General features: G+C 41.1%; 1 protein-coding gene across 2 annotated transcripts in view; it reads right to left on the bottom strand.

Moving 5' to 3' along the window:
• STAM (signal transducing adaptor molecule) overlaps positions 1–14890 on the bottom strand; it is a 36155-nt gene that overhangs the window by 16369 nt on the left and 4896 nt on the right. For both annotated transcript variants that reach the window (XM_080581462.1, XM_080581463.1), the window contains 3 exons: positions 7701–7785; positions 373–448; positions 189–284 (listed from right to left, as the gene is read on the bottom strand). In XM_080581462.1, the coding sequence (XP_080437588.1) occupies positions 189–284; positions 373–448; positions 7701–7785 (257 nt within the window). The remainder of the gene's footprint in view (positions 1–188; positions 285–372; positions 449–7700; positions 7786–14890) is intronic.

The raw sequence follows: 14890 nt of genomic DNA on the forward strand, positions 1-14890 counted from the left end.
AAGCTCTTTCTCACAGTCAGTCTTCACAGTAACTTGTATCCTTCTGCCCAAATCCCCCCCCCCCTTCTCCTTGTTTCCCCTCCCAAAATTTCCAATCTTCCAGAAGTAGATTCCACTCCAATTTCAGGTTACCCCAGCTCTCTGATTTAGCTTTTATACGAAACATATAAATCAATGTAATACGTTACCTTATTCAACACATTGCTTACTTCACTGGCAAAATCTCTTGAACAGACTTCTAAATGAAAGATTTTACCACAGTTTGATACACACGCTCCTAGAAGCTAAAGAAAGAAAGATTAAAAGTCAGTTAAGAGTTTTTGCAATATAGCTTTCTAGGAAGGAAAAAGACTACATTAAAAAGTAACCTACTGTTAACGCCTGCATAGCAACGTGGGGATCTTTATGGTTCACTCTCTTCATAATAGAACGGAGACAATCCTTAGGCCTAAAGAAACACAAGACAGCTTTAAAATAATGTACTGCAATGAACATTTCCTATTGCACACATGACAACGCCAACAGAGAGCAAGCTCTCCTGAATACGAACAGTAAATTATTTAGTAGCTTTAAAGTGCAACGTTAAATTAAAAAAAAAAAAAATCAACACCATTAGCTGTTCTAGCCATTTTTATCTGTATGATTGCTAGTCTTGGTTATCAAAACCAATCCTTTTTTTAGTTGGAGAGAATTACTGTAAATACTGCAGAAACGCATAAAATTCCTGACAATTAGAGTACTGTAGTTCTCTGTAGTCTGTACACCTTCATTAAATACTTTTTTTACTCTAAGAAAAACTCTTATCAGATAAATCATCATGTAAAATATTTTTATATGATTGCAATGTATTTCAAAATTTCATAATATGATTTTAATGAAAATATTTTTGATACATCAAATTTGTCTTGTTGCTTTTAATTTCTTTTTAACACAGACCTCTTAATCTGGTATCAAAACAACACCTCTCAGCATCTAAGACAGACAAGCGAATTTACAATCATCAATGGCATGTTTGTGTTCTAAGATATTCATAATCGGAACAAGGAATACAGAGAGTGTTTCTATGATCAGGATCGCTATTTCTTGTGCTTCTCTCCTACCTGTTCCCCAGAGTGTCTTTCCCTGTGTGGGTTACTCTCTTTTCCCACTCCAACCTTCTCACACAACAAACACATTGAACTCCTTCAAATCTCAAAACTCTGTGTTACTTCCCCCTTCTCCAAGTGAGCTCTGCAAGTGCCCAAGGACACTGAACACTTGCTGCAAGGATTCAGAACTCATACTCCATTAATGACAACACAACTCGAGAAAGGAATACTTGCATTTCGTTTAAGAAGGAGCAGGGCAGAAGTTGTCGCTTTTACATGAACATAACCAAGCTTTTGCACTGTAAATCCCTTCCTTTTCTCCCTCATTTAACATCTCTCTAGTTCCCACATGCATCCATTCAAATCACAATGAAAAAACTGACTTTTTAAAGTTAGATTACAATCTCTACTTATGTCAATTTTGTAAATAAGCTAAGCCTAAATCAGTTAGAATCTTCTCTGGAAATACATATAAAATATAGTAACTGTCAGCGTTAGTCACTAACACATAAAACTTCATAAGCAAAAAACCTGAAATTAAGACATAAATGCTGTAGAAGTCTCCTTCTCGGATATTCAATGTTTTAATGTCACATTATAATTTTTATTAGTAACTGAAGTTAAGCAGAGAGCAAAGTTTCCTATGTTTAACTTTTGTCTTGCTCATCAATTACCACCAAGAAAAACGCTCAGTAAGCTTAGCTTCACTTTCAATACATCCCACTCCATACTTAAAAATTAGTCTGAATATTCTATTCCTTTTAGTAGATATACAATCACCTTATGTAATTAATATTTATTTAATGAATTAGGGTGATAATTTCCTCCACATACATTTCCTTAAAATCTACTGCTAATCCATGTTCCACATACATATCTAGGAATATTTGCTTACATACTGATTACCAACAGGCCTTTGCTGCATTTTTTTTTAATTACCACCACTATGCTCCTCAGAATCTGTTCTAATCTACAGGATAACATTTATAAAGAAAACACATAGCAAAGAAACAAGTGGGGAAAAAAAAAGTATTAGACATACTACATAAAAGTTTTAAAACAGCTAAATATAGAATTCACGTTTTACCTATGTTGTCCTAGATAGACATAATGGGAAAAGGAAATTTAACAAACAATTTGCATGGGATTTTCAGACAGTTTAGTGTATTTAAATCTGTGTCTCAGTTATTTTGTCTCTGGAGACGGTAGAAGACTGAGCAAGTGTAGGGTATAATTACCATGAGCATACAAGCATTACCTATTGAATAGCCCTAAAAAGATAGCCTTGAAATAGGCGACCGTAGGGAAACAGAAAAAGAGAAGGGTAAATTTAAAAGTAAGAGATTTTATGCTTTTCTGAGTATTTACAGCTACTTTGTGTGTTTTTTTTTCTTGGAAGCAAAATCAGTTTTCTATTGAACTGATATCCAAGAACTAATATGAAACTCAGGTATAAGTTACACCACTGCTTGGCTATACTATATTTGGCAGTGTCTACATTTTACAGAAATGTCTTTCTCATGTTTAGTATTACTAATTATAGAAAATGCTGTCACACTGAAAGACTACATATTACTCAGTGTATACCTTCATACAACCAATTATTACTGCAAATGAAGGCTGTAAGACAAGTACTGTCCATTACCTATTAATTATCCAAGACTTCTGCTGTGTTCATTTTACCTGAGAAAGAATACATGATAAAACTTTCAGAAATAACTGTGTTTTTAATGTATACGTTAATATATAAATAACTGCATTAATTTATGAGTAGGATATCAATGTGTTAGAACTGCAAATAAAAAAAATCATGGACAACGGACATTAATTGCTAAGCCAGTATTTATAAAAGTAGGCTACATAGTCAGGAGCTTAGTAGTCCAGGAACAGGACCATTAGCCTAAGATGATTTTGTTACGGTAACTCCTTCTAAAAACTAATAAACTAACAGGAAACCTTCAAAATCAAATGAACTTCCATATATGTCAAGTACAATTTCAAAAAATATATATATTAAAAAAAACACCTCTCATTAATTCATAAAAACTTATAAATACATCAGCAAAGATTTTTGGACTGACCACAGCCCCCATTCCCTGTTCCCCTGCACTGCTCAGGGGAAGGAGGTGGAAGAGAGTGGATGGGGGGAAGATGTTTTTAGTTTCTCATTGCTCTAGCTTGTTAGTAATAGGCAATAAATTTCTTTAATCTCCTTATGCTGAGTCTGTTCTGCCCGTGATGATAATTGTTGAGTGATCTCGCTGTCCTTATCTCAATCCCTGAACCCTCTCCATAAAATTTTCTCCCCCATTCCCTTTGAGGAGGAGGAGGCGTGAGAGCAGTTGTGGTGGAGCTCAGCTACCCAGCAAGGTAAAACCACCACACCACATGTCTCCATTTTCCTCCTTGCTCCATTAGGAACAAGCTAGTCCAAGAGCTTCCTGGTTTCTGTTTGACACATACGCTGGATGACTATGGATGACTATGTAAAATGCTACTTACATTGGGTAACTTGAGGGGGTAGGAAAAAAGATAGGAAGCGGTTTAGAAGACTATCGAGCAAGCAATTTTACTGTTTTCTCTTGTACAAACAGGCATGGAAACAACAAAAGGAGAATGAGCCAACCAGAATGCAGACTCACTGAGGCGGTGATTAAGCCATAAGGACTCAGGACAAAGTTAAACAAGTTGCGACACAGACAAGCCATTTCTGAATGACAGGTTTTCAATATCCAAATCTCTCTCCATGAACAGACAGCACTGCAACGTTTCTATTTTCTCAACCATTGCTATATTCACCCAAGCACCAATTTCATACTTTTTCATCCCCTCATTTTTATTCACTACCATTCCTAGAGAAAAATTGCAGTAGTTATGGTTTCAGACTGATATGTCTCATTAAGTCAAAACAAAAGGTACAAACTTCTCAAAGCCAAATGCAAACTTGGACTCAGGAACTGGTTAGCACTGAACTAAAACTCACTGAGGAACAAAAAGAGAGCCAGCAAGACGGGTGCACCTCATGCTAAAATATATTACACGTGGCCTTTAAGTTTCCCTTTCTTTCTGTTTAATGAGTAATTCCAGTGTCGTAACATTATTTTACTAAGAGCTGATAAACTATAGCTTAAGTTGTGTAAGCACTTGGATTTCAAGCCACCAGTATGCAGAACGTATACCTTTCCTGTGGTTAGTTAATTTAAAATGCAAGTCAAACACAACCAAAGGTTTTAAAATAAGTTTTCAAAAACACATTGTTTTAATCATCTTTTCGTGTTGAAAAGGCAACTTGTTCACTGAACAGTTTTCAATACTAGCAGTGTTCCTAAAAAACATAACAAAAAATGCAATACGCAACTGCAGAACTGGACAACTTACTAAATACATATATATATATATATATCAGAGATTAAAAAAGCTGTTTTGATTGACTCATAGTTAGACGAATTTTAGATCACTGTAAGAACCTGATACGCAAAACATGCAGAAAGTATCGAGTTAATTCCAATTAAAATGAGGGAGCTTTGGAGGAGTTCCAACTTGCTAAAGCAGTATTTTTTTTTTGGTTGAATTAAGGGAAGAAAGATAAAATCAGTAGCTATTGGTGATTTTCTGTACCCAAGGTATGGCAATATAAAAACTAACAGTAGCACAACTGTATGCATCCAGTTAGCAATTCTGTTACTGAACTGTAACTAGTTTATCTTAGGAGAAAATGAAACTTCTTTGTGGCACAACAGGTATCCAACAACTACCCTGGATGCAAATAAATTGTTAGCAGACCTAAATGGGACAATGTGCCAGATAACACCATGCAACAAGAAGTGCCACTTAATAAATAATATAATCCTTCTAGTCTATCATGGCTTTTGGTGTAAGGTGATTTCCATCTACAACGTTGCAGGGCATGCAACTTAAAGACTAGTACAAAAGAAAATCCATAAAATAGAGACTATATAATCTAAACTTCTGCCAAGAACAGTTTGCATCAGACCAGAATTGGTGAAGAAATTAAAGCAGACACCAGTTCTGATGACCAGTATCCCTACCATAGGAACTTAAATTGCAGAAGAGTTACAAACAGTGTAGCATATCTGCCTTAAGCTTAATGGGGAATTCTGCCTTGCTTTACCTTGTTGTAGCATGACATAATCCACCAAAACAAAGAAAACACACTATCAGCAAGTTTTAACAGAATCTGATGTTAAGCAATGAGTCAGCTGGCAGCTTATTACAAGCAGGGTAAGTATTACAAAGGTTAAAGTCACAGCCAGTATAAAACCACTTTTGTTTTGTTCTGTTTTTAAAATCACAACAGAAATTCCAGCTGTCATGGAGACATTTAGCTGTATGTTGCCAGAAGATTTGTCTGTACTCCCAAGCAGCTGTCTCTTGCAGCCAAACACATTTGAGCACTGCTCAGGGTAAGTCACTGTGAGGCTAAATCTTGCCTATGCAAAAGCTTTCACTGATGAAATAGAATACTGAAGTCTTCGATAATATTATTGTTACAGGCTCAGCATCAACACACACAGCAGAAACACAGTTTTACATACAGGGACTAACAGCATTATTAATAACTTACCAGCTGTTATCTTAACTGGAGTTATACCCAACAGCACAGCAGTCTCAATACACCACGCTATTTATAAACACTCCTCTAGAGACCATCTCTAATCCCAAGGAATAAGCTTATTTTCGAACCTGTCCTTCGGAACAAAAATCCCAGGTGAGAATTTGCTGTCTGACATCCTGTACTGTTTCCCACAGTCTTACAAGGCAGTCCTAGTCCTCAGAGAAGCATTGCTCTAAACAGCAGCAATGGCATGGCTCTCTTTTTGATGCTAGTCCTTACGTGAACTATTTCAGAGAATGCTTGGGGAGGACGTATTTAACACATGCCCAAAATCTAAATACAACACTGAATAAAAACGTGATAGATACACTGAAATATTGTCTTTAAGCTGCATTTTTTATTTGCTATCTCAACTTACATTTTAACTTTTCATGTCCAAGAAATGAGGCCATGCATAAAGTCTATGAGAAAGTTCATTAAATAATTAACGATGGAAGCATTAATGGCCCATATCAAGGTGGGTTTCATTCAATAGCACATTTTCAAAATGAACAGTTAATAAAGCCCTGATGTCATAAAATAGCTTCTCAAAACAAAGGGAAAAACACACAACCTCATTTCTGTGACAAAGAGGGGGCAGCAGATGCTTTCTATTTTGGTTCTAGCAAAGCTTCTACACTGTCTCAGTCTCCTTATCGCTTAACTGGTGAAATATTGACTGGATGGAAGGGTGATAAGGTGGGTGGAAAGCTGGCTGGACTGCTGAGATCAAAGAGGTGTCACCAGTAGTGCAAATTCCAGCTCTTGGGACCAGTACTGCTAAATGTCTTCTCTAATGACCTAGATAATGGGAGGCAGTGCACTCTCAGCAACTTTGCTGACCAGTTGGAAGAAGCAGTCAATACACTGGAGGGCTGGGCTAACTAGAGGGATCTGGACAGTACGGAGAAATGGTCTGGAGAAATGGGCAGACCTCATCAAATTCAACAAGAGAAAGGCAAGGTGTTGCATCTGGGGTGGGCAGCACTAGCCTGCCACCAAGAAAGCAGCTCCACAGGAAAGGATTGGCAGGTCCTAGTGGGTGATAGCAGTCAGCAGTGCAGCCTGACTGAAAAGATGACCAGCCACATCCTGAGCCACAGCAGAACATCATCGGCAGCAGGCCAGGGAAGTGATCCATCCCCTCCGTTCAGCACTTGTAAGACTGCACCTGCAGTTTGCCTGGTTTGGGGTTCTCCAGCACAAGGAGGATATTGACACGCTGCAGCAAGTCCAGTGGAGTGCTGCCAAGACGGTTAGAGGAGAGTCACGTACACGGAGACATGGAGATCTGGGTTCAGTTTTGAGAAGGGCAGGCTAAAAGGGGACCTCATTGCTGTCTTCAACTCCTTAAACTGAGAACACAGAGAAGATGAAACCAGACTCTTCTCAGAGCTGTGGCCACAGGGCAAGATGCAGCAAAAAAGTAGGAACAAGGAAAATTGCAATCAGATAGCAGGTTTATTTATTCACTTGCTTACTATGAGAGTAGTTAAATACTGAAATGGGTTGCCCATATAGGTTGTGGAAACTCTGTCCCTGGAAGCATTCAAGGCTCGGCACGGTCCAGAGCAACCTGATCTAATTAGACTTGTTTCAAGCAGGGGGGTGGACTAGATGACCTCTGGAGGTCACTTCCAAGCCAGATTATGGTTCTACAAGAAAACCCCTAATGATGTCTCCTTGATTTACACTGATACTGCTAAAACATTTCAGCTTGGTTACTCTGTTACACTGGTGAACAACTGCTGTATGTAATTCCTAATTTTAACAGATCAGTTAGTATCTCCAAAGGAAGAATTGTAAATATTTGGGCAGAAAATCCCTGTTTTCCTTTTACTTGTAGTACTTACTTACCAGAGTAGATTTCAGTTAAGTTAAACTGAGCTGCTTCAAAAGTCTGTACAAGACAACAAAACTTTCATTCCTCTCATCTCTCAGAAGACTGAAATAACAAAATTAAAGTCTATGAGGAGACAATTTCTAAAATCACTTACCCTGTGCGTGACTGCCCAACTTTATCACAAATGTCTAAAATGAGGCCCCAGTCCTCCGCAGTGTTCATCTCACTGGTTGCTTTCTCTGATGAAAGAAGTACAAGTAAATCAAAATACAATTATTATTTAAAAAAAAAAAAAAAAGATAATTTAACTGAATTGACAATAAAGATGTTACAATATTATCACTGTATACTGCTAAATGCATGACAAATTAATATATTTAATATTCATATATTAAAACTGTTATACGTAATTCTTTCTATTTTTCAAATGTTCACTTGCAGCTCTAAAGTTATGTTAATAAGCAAATTAATATACATGTTTTGTCCACATAATAAACATACACAAAATTGTATCAGTTAGCAACAGATTTACTTGGGGGGGGGAGGGGGAAGGGAACATCTGGAAATGCTAAGTTTAATACGACATGAATACTCCAAGCATTAGTTCATTGTTAGCAGAGTCGGACATAACAGCATTTACCCCATCACCAGACACTAAGCTGCTGTATCTTGCATTTGCTTCATATGTATTTTCTCCTTTCTCCTCAATAAGGAGGCTTCGACAATTCACTAACAGTCACTAAACTTTTATCTCCCCGTTCTTGTCTCCGCTTTGGGTGATATATTCCACCTTCTCTTTCAGCTACAGACTGCTAAACTAAAGCTGATCTGATAGAAGCCACTGGGGCTCTTTCTTCCAAACCTTCTGAATAGGACAAGAACAGTCCCTGCTGAAAAGTTAAGAAGTAAAGAGGATAGGTGGAAACAAAGCAGAAGTAAAATAGACTAACTCCTTCCCTAGTTCTCCACCAGGAAAGCTTGGGTACACAGAGGGTAATGATAAATAAAAGCGATAAAGGAAAGGGAGCCTTACACAGGAGCCGAACAGAAGGTTATCTGAACACTGACAGATCACATCAGGGCTGGAGACACACAAGCAATTTCCATTATTCTCCACAGAGGAGAAACGGGCACAGAATCATAACCTATACCTGCTTCATCTAATATTCACCTCAATCTGTAAAACACAAAATACGCCTCAGCAATGAGTACCATCCCTCAGGGAACGTCTCAGACTACTTTGAGAGAAAGACAACGCAAGACATCTAATCTCCAGAAATGAGAAGGAATTATTAATCCCAAAGTTGACAGCCTCTGTCTCTCTGAACGAGTTTCTCTGTCCCACAAACTGAAGTCAGATTGCAGTTATTTAGCTTCTTTAATCCAGAACTAACATGCAGAAAAGCAAAGCTCTCTGGTTGTGTTCTCCCAAAGTATTTCTGAGGAAAAATGAAAAAACCACCATATACAAGTGACACGTAACCCATCAGTTGTACTACTTGCTGCAATGAAGACAGCAATGCCACACAGCAAATCGGAACTTACTTGATGACAAAAAACATGTCACAATCAACAAAAATAAGAAAGACCCCGAGTAGACAACATGCTAACATATGGCACTAAGAAATACCAGCAGATCAACTGACAACTTTATTTTTCTTTCAGTCTGCTAATGTTCTAAATCACACTTAGGGCTAGCATAACTAACAGAGGAATTCTTGATTTTTAAATCTTATTCATGAAGGAGACACAATGGCAGAACCCAGTCATCAAGCAAACTAAGAATGTCAAAACATGAACACAGAGGAATGAGACTGCACCCCGTTTATATCAGTGAGCATTGTTCCATTACTTGAGAATTTGAATTCTGTTTTTGAGGATACTTTATAACATACAAGTAAATGAGATACTAAATAAAGGCAAGGAGAAAGCCAGACTGCAGACAGCTGGTCAGCACAGTCCAGAGCTGCACAAAACAAACCGCACGGAGGCAGTTTAGTTCCAGGACTCCCCTGCTGAAGTTCATTGCCAGTTTTGCTGGAGCTGGACCAGCTCCATTCAAAGTGCGCCTACACAGCGCCCTGCAGAGCCCTAACTTGCAGCCAGGCTTAGAGCTCACGTGCAGCCTCGCACACCACGCAGTTCACCCCTGCCTCACACTGTGCTTCAGCAAGGGCATCCTTCAGCAGAGAAGTCCAATGGAACAGAAATTTGGGCCTCATACATTAATCTTCATAACAGACAGTACTTCTGGCAACAATTAAATTCTTCTTTCCTCACGACATCAGAGAGAAACAACGTGGCAAACTAAGAAGTAAAAAAAATGGATGCTTAGGGTTTTAAAATTGAAGAAACATAGAATGGTTTAGGTTAGAAGGGACCTCAAAGATCACCCAGTTCCAACGCCCTGCCATGGGCAGGGACACCTCCCACCACACCAGGTTGCCCAAAGCCCCATCCAGCCTGGCCTTGAACACCTCCAGGGATGGGGCATCCACAGCTTCTCTGGCCAGCCTGTGCCACTGCCTCACCACACTCTGAGTGAAGAATTTCCTCCTTCTATCTAACCTAAATCTCCCCTCTTTTACTTTAAAACCACTACTCCTTGTCCTACCCCTACACTCCCTGGCAGAGTCCCTCCCCAGCTTTCCTGTAGGCCCCCTTTAGGTACTGGCAGGCTGCAATGAGGTCTCCCCAGAGCCTTCCCTTCTCCAGGTTGAACATCCCCAGCTCCCTCAGCCTGTCTTCATCGGAGAGGTCCTCCAGCCTCTTGATCAACCTTGTGGCGTCCTCTGGACTCATTCTAACAGGTCCATGTCCACTTGTGCTGGGGGCAGCCTCAGGGCTGCTCCCAATCCATTCTCCACCCAGCCTGTATTTGTGCTTGGGATTGCCCCAGCCCTGATGCAGGACCTTGCACTTGACCTTGTTGAACCTCATGAGGTTTGCACAGGTCCCTTCCCTCCAGCATGTCAACCACACCACACAGATCGGTGTCATCAGCAAACTTGCAGGAGATGCACTCCCACTGTCCGTGTCACTGACAAGGCTGCTGAACAGCGCCGGTCCCAATACCAACCCCTGGGGAACACCACTGGTCACTGATCTCCACCTGGACACTGAGCCACTGACCGTAACTCTTTGAGTGCAACCGCCCAGCCAATTCCTTGCCCTTGTGGTCCATCCATCGAGTCCACGACTCTCCAATTCATAGACAAGGATATCATGGGGGACAGTGTCAAATGCTTTGCACAAGTCCAGGCAGATGACATCAGTTGTTCCTCCCCTATCCACCAATGCTGTAACCCCATCGTAGAAGGCCACCAGATCTGTCAGGCACGGTCTGCCCTTAGTGAAGCCATGTTGGCTGTCACCGATCACCTCCTTATTTTCCATGTGCCTTAGCAGAGCTTCCAGGAGGATCTGCTGCATGATCTTGCCAGGCACAGAGGTGTGGCTGACTGGCCTGGAGTTCCCCCGGTCCTATTTTTTTCCCTTTTTAGAAATGGGGATTATGCTTCTCCTCTTCCAGTCAGCAGGAACTTCACCAGACTGCGTTTACTTCCCAAATACGATGGACAGTGGCTTAACAGCTACATCCAAGAGTTCCTTTAAGACCTACAGATGTATCTCATCAGGTCCCACGGACCTGTGCACCTTCAGGTCAAATATCACCAAACCGTGTTTTATGCCAATTTAAATAGCTTGGCTAAAACTAGAGATAAGATGGTGATTAATGAAGTCCCTAATCCACATCAACCTCACCAATTACAACCTTCATTTTAATTCTCAAATGGAACATTTTGCAGCTTTACCCATGAATACAATCACAAGTGTTCTACCACAGCTACATTTCTTCTTAAAAGTTGAACCTAGTCCTGTCTAAAAACTGCCATTTGCTTGTAACACCTCCCCACCTTCTGCTGTTAGAAGGACACTTCCTTCATCACCAAACATTAAGTAGTTTCTTACCGTATTTCACTCTGAAACCCGGTTTCACTGTGTGCTCTCTGTCTTCTCTAGTAATAAGCATTTATTACTTCCCTTAGATAAAAATCAATCTTAAGACATGAACAAAGTTTTCTGCCCCTAAAGGTTCAGTTAAATTCTGATTCCAAGGAGGGCAGTTAAAAGCTAATGGCACAGCGTGAACGCTAGCAGTACAGGAGCTGACACGGACTGGCCACAAAAAAGGCCAGTGCCTCTGTCAGAGCGTCAGCGAGCAACTCTCACCTTTCACCACGCTGGCAGCAGGAGCAACAGAGACGCTTTGACGAAATTGCTATGTTGCATCAGTGTTTTGTAGACAAAATTACAACTTAGGGCTACTTAAGTTAAATTACTTACATTATCATCACTTAAAATCCACGAACACTCTCTCCTCCAACGTGAGGCATGCATTTGCAGCCAAAAACTCCTTCATGTGCGTTCAGCATTTCCTTACTCCAACTAACGGCTGGCGCCCCACCCGTCTTCAGGTACAGCTGGCACGCCACTATCTTAGCACCAAAACAGACTCTGATGGGGAGGTAAAAACACAGATTTGGACTTCAAGTCTTAGGGTAGCTTACCACAGGAGACAAGAAGATAACCTCAAGTTAAACTTTGAAATGTTCTTCATCCTCCATCTCTGATCAAAAATAATTCTGTCATGGTAATATTAACGTCTACCTCTGACCCCCTGAGTGCACCTCATCACTGCTACAAAATCTTACCTGGCTTGCTGAGTGCCAACATGAGATCAGAGAACATTTCAGGCTTTACTGAAACAACTTTTAAAGACAGCACTGGCTCCTTCACAAAATCAGTGTTCTTTAAGACTTATTAATGCTATTTCAAATGCAAAGGAAAACAGAACTACATGACACAGAGGCATACCGTACCAGATTTTATCTCCAGTTTTCCATAACAGCTCTCTCCCACAAAGTTGTCTCACTAATGAAGTAAATGCTCAAGGTTTTGTTTTTTTTTTCTAGCATAAGCAAGACCTACAAATTAATGTACCAACTTCAACCTCTGCAACACTGTACCATCTTATGTTGCCTCAGATTTTAATTGTTAGTTTCTAAATTTTACAGCATTGCTTGCTTTCTTTGTTCTCAACTTTCACCTCTAAAAAGTGGCAAAAGTTGTTGTTTCAGAGGAAATGGATACTTAGACCTATGGCTTCTTTGGACAACAATAACTAATTCTGCATAATACAAGAATGCCTTTCTAGATAGCTTCTAATAAAACACAAGAAACACATACAAAAGTAACACATCACATTTTTCAGCCAGTTGGAAAGACACAGAGTATGAAATCAGGGATGTTCTCCCTTTACATACCCTCTGTACTCATACAACCTAACACACCAAGTACAACCAATTCCATCTTGCCCCGAATTTAGTCTCTAATATACAACATACCTAAAGAAAGAGATGCCTAGGAAAACACAGAAAAGACTAAGGTAAGCATTAGTTGTACTTCCCTACAAACACACATTGAAAGAACCCCCCAGAAAGGTGACAGGATTGCTGAAGTGCAGCTACACCAACGCACACAGCATGGGCAACAAGCTGGGGGAGCTGGAAGCCGCTGTGCAGCAGGAAAACTATGACAGCTCCATCACCAACACACAGTGGGACAGCTCGCACAGCTGGAGCACGGCAATGGGAGGCTACAAACACTTCAGAAGGGATAGGCTAAGAAGGAGAGGTGGGGGGTGCCCCTGTGTGTTAGGGAACGTTTGGATTGACTAGAGCTTAGTAATGGCAACAACAAGGTTGAGTGTTTATGAGTGAGAATCAGGGAGAAGGCCAATGAGGCAGATGTCCTTGTGGGAGTCTGCTATAGACCACCCAACCAGGCTGAAGAGGCAGACAAAATATTCTGGAAGCAGCTGGGAGAAGTCCTGCAATCACTAGCCCTTGTTCTCGTGGGGGACTTCAACTTACCAGATGCCTGCTGGAAATACAACACAGCAGAGAGGAAATGGTCTAGGAGGTTTCTGGAGCATGTGGAAGACAACTTCCTGACACAGCTGGTGAGAGAGCCAACAAGGGATGGTGCCCAGCTGGGCCTTTTGCTTGTAAATGAGAACATGGGCTAGCGACTGTGAGAGTTCTCCCAGCTGCTGATAGAATATTTCATCTGCAATTCATCAGCAGTCCAGTCTATCAGGGAGGTCCCAGTCAACTGGTGGCTAGCAAATGTGACAGTCATATACAAGAAGAGCTGGAAGGAGGACCCAGGGAACTACGGGCCTGTCAGTCTGACCTCAGTGCTGGGGAAGCTCATGGAGCAGATTATCTTGAGTGCCATCACGCAGCACTTGCAGGACAACCAGGTGATCAGGCCCAGTCAGCACGGGTTTATGAAAGGCGGGTCCTGCTTGACAAACTTGACAAGGAACCTGTCCTTCTATGACAAGGTGGCATGCTTAGTGGATGAGGGAAAAGCTGTGGATGTTCCCTACCTACACTACAGCAAGGCTTTTGACAGAAAAGAACCTGAAGGTATTAGTCAACAGCCAGCTGAATATGAGCCAGCAATGTGCCCAGCATCCTGGCTTGTATCAGAAATAGCGTGGCCAGCAGGACCAGGGAGGTGATCGTCCCCCTGTACTCAGCTCTGGTGAGGCCGCACCTCGAGTGCTGTGTTCAGTTTTCGGCCCCTCACTACATGAAGGACATTGAGGTGCTGAAGCGTGCCCAGAGAAGGGCTACGAAGCTGGTGAAGGGCCTGGAGCACAAGTCCTGTGAGAAGTAGTTGAGGGAACTGGGGTTATTTAACCTGGAAAAAAGGAGGCTCAGGGGAGATCTTATGGCTCTCTACAACTGCCGCAAAGGAGGTTGTAACAGGGCAGGGGTTGGTCTCTCTTCTTCCAAGCAACTATCAATAAGACAAGAGGAAATGGCCTCAAGTTGTGCCATGCGAGGTTTAGGCTGGATATGAGGAAACATTTCTTCACTGAGAAGTTGATGAGGCATTGGAGCAGGCTGCCCCATGAGGTAGTTGAGTCACCATCCCTGGAATTATTCAGAAGACATGTAGGTGTGGTGCTTAGGGACATGGTTTAGTGGCAGTCTTAGTGGCAGTACTAGGCTGGACTTGACAATCCTGGAGGTCTTTTCCAACCTGAGCGATTTTATGATTGTATGATCTAACTGTGTCTGAGGCAGCCTCATCAACACAGACACCACTCAGCTCAGTGAGCTGTACAGAACAAAGACCGAAGGATTAAAGATCTGGTAGGAATGCTCAAAACAACAATAAGACAAGCTGGGAAAAAGTAGAGATTTTATGGCAAACTGTAACAAATCCTCAGAACTTAAACAACCTTTCACCCAGAACTACCACAAC

Source organism: Anser brachyrhynchus (assembly GCF_964034855.1).
Source record: "Anser brachyrhynchus genome assembly, chromosome: 2".
Lineage (NCBI taxonomy): Eukaryota > Metazoa > Chordata > Aves > Anseriformes > Anatidae > Anser > Anser brachyrhynchus.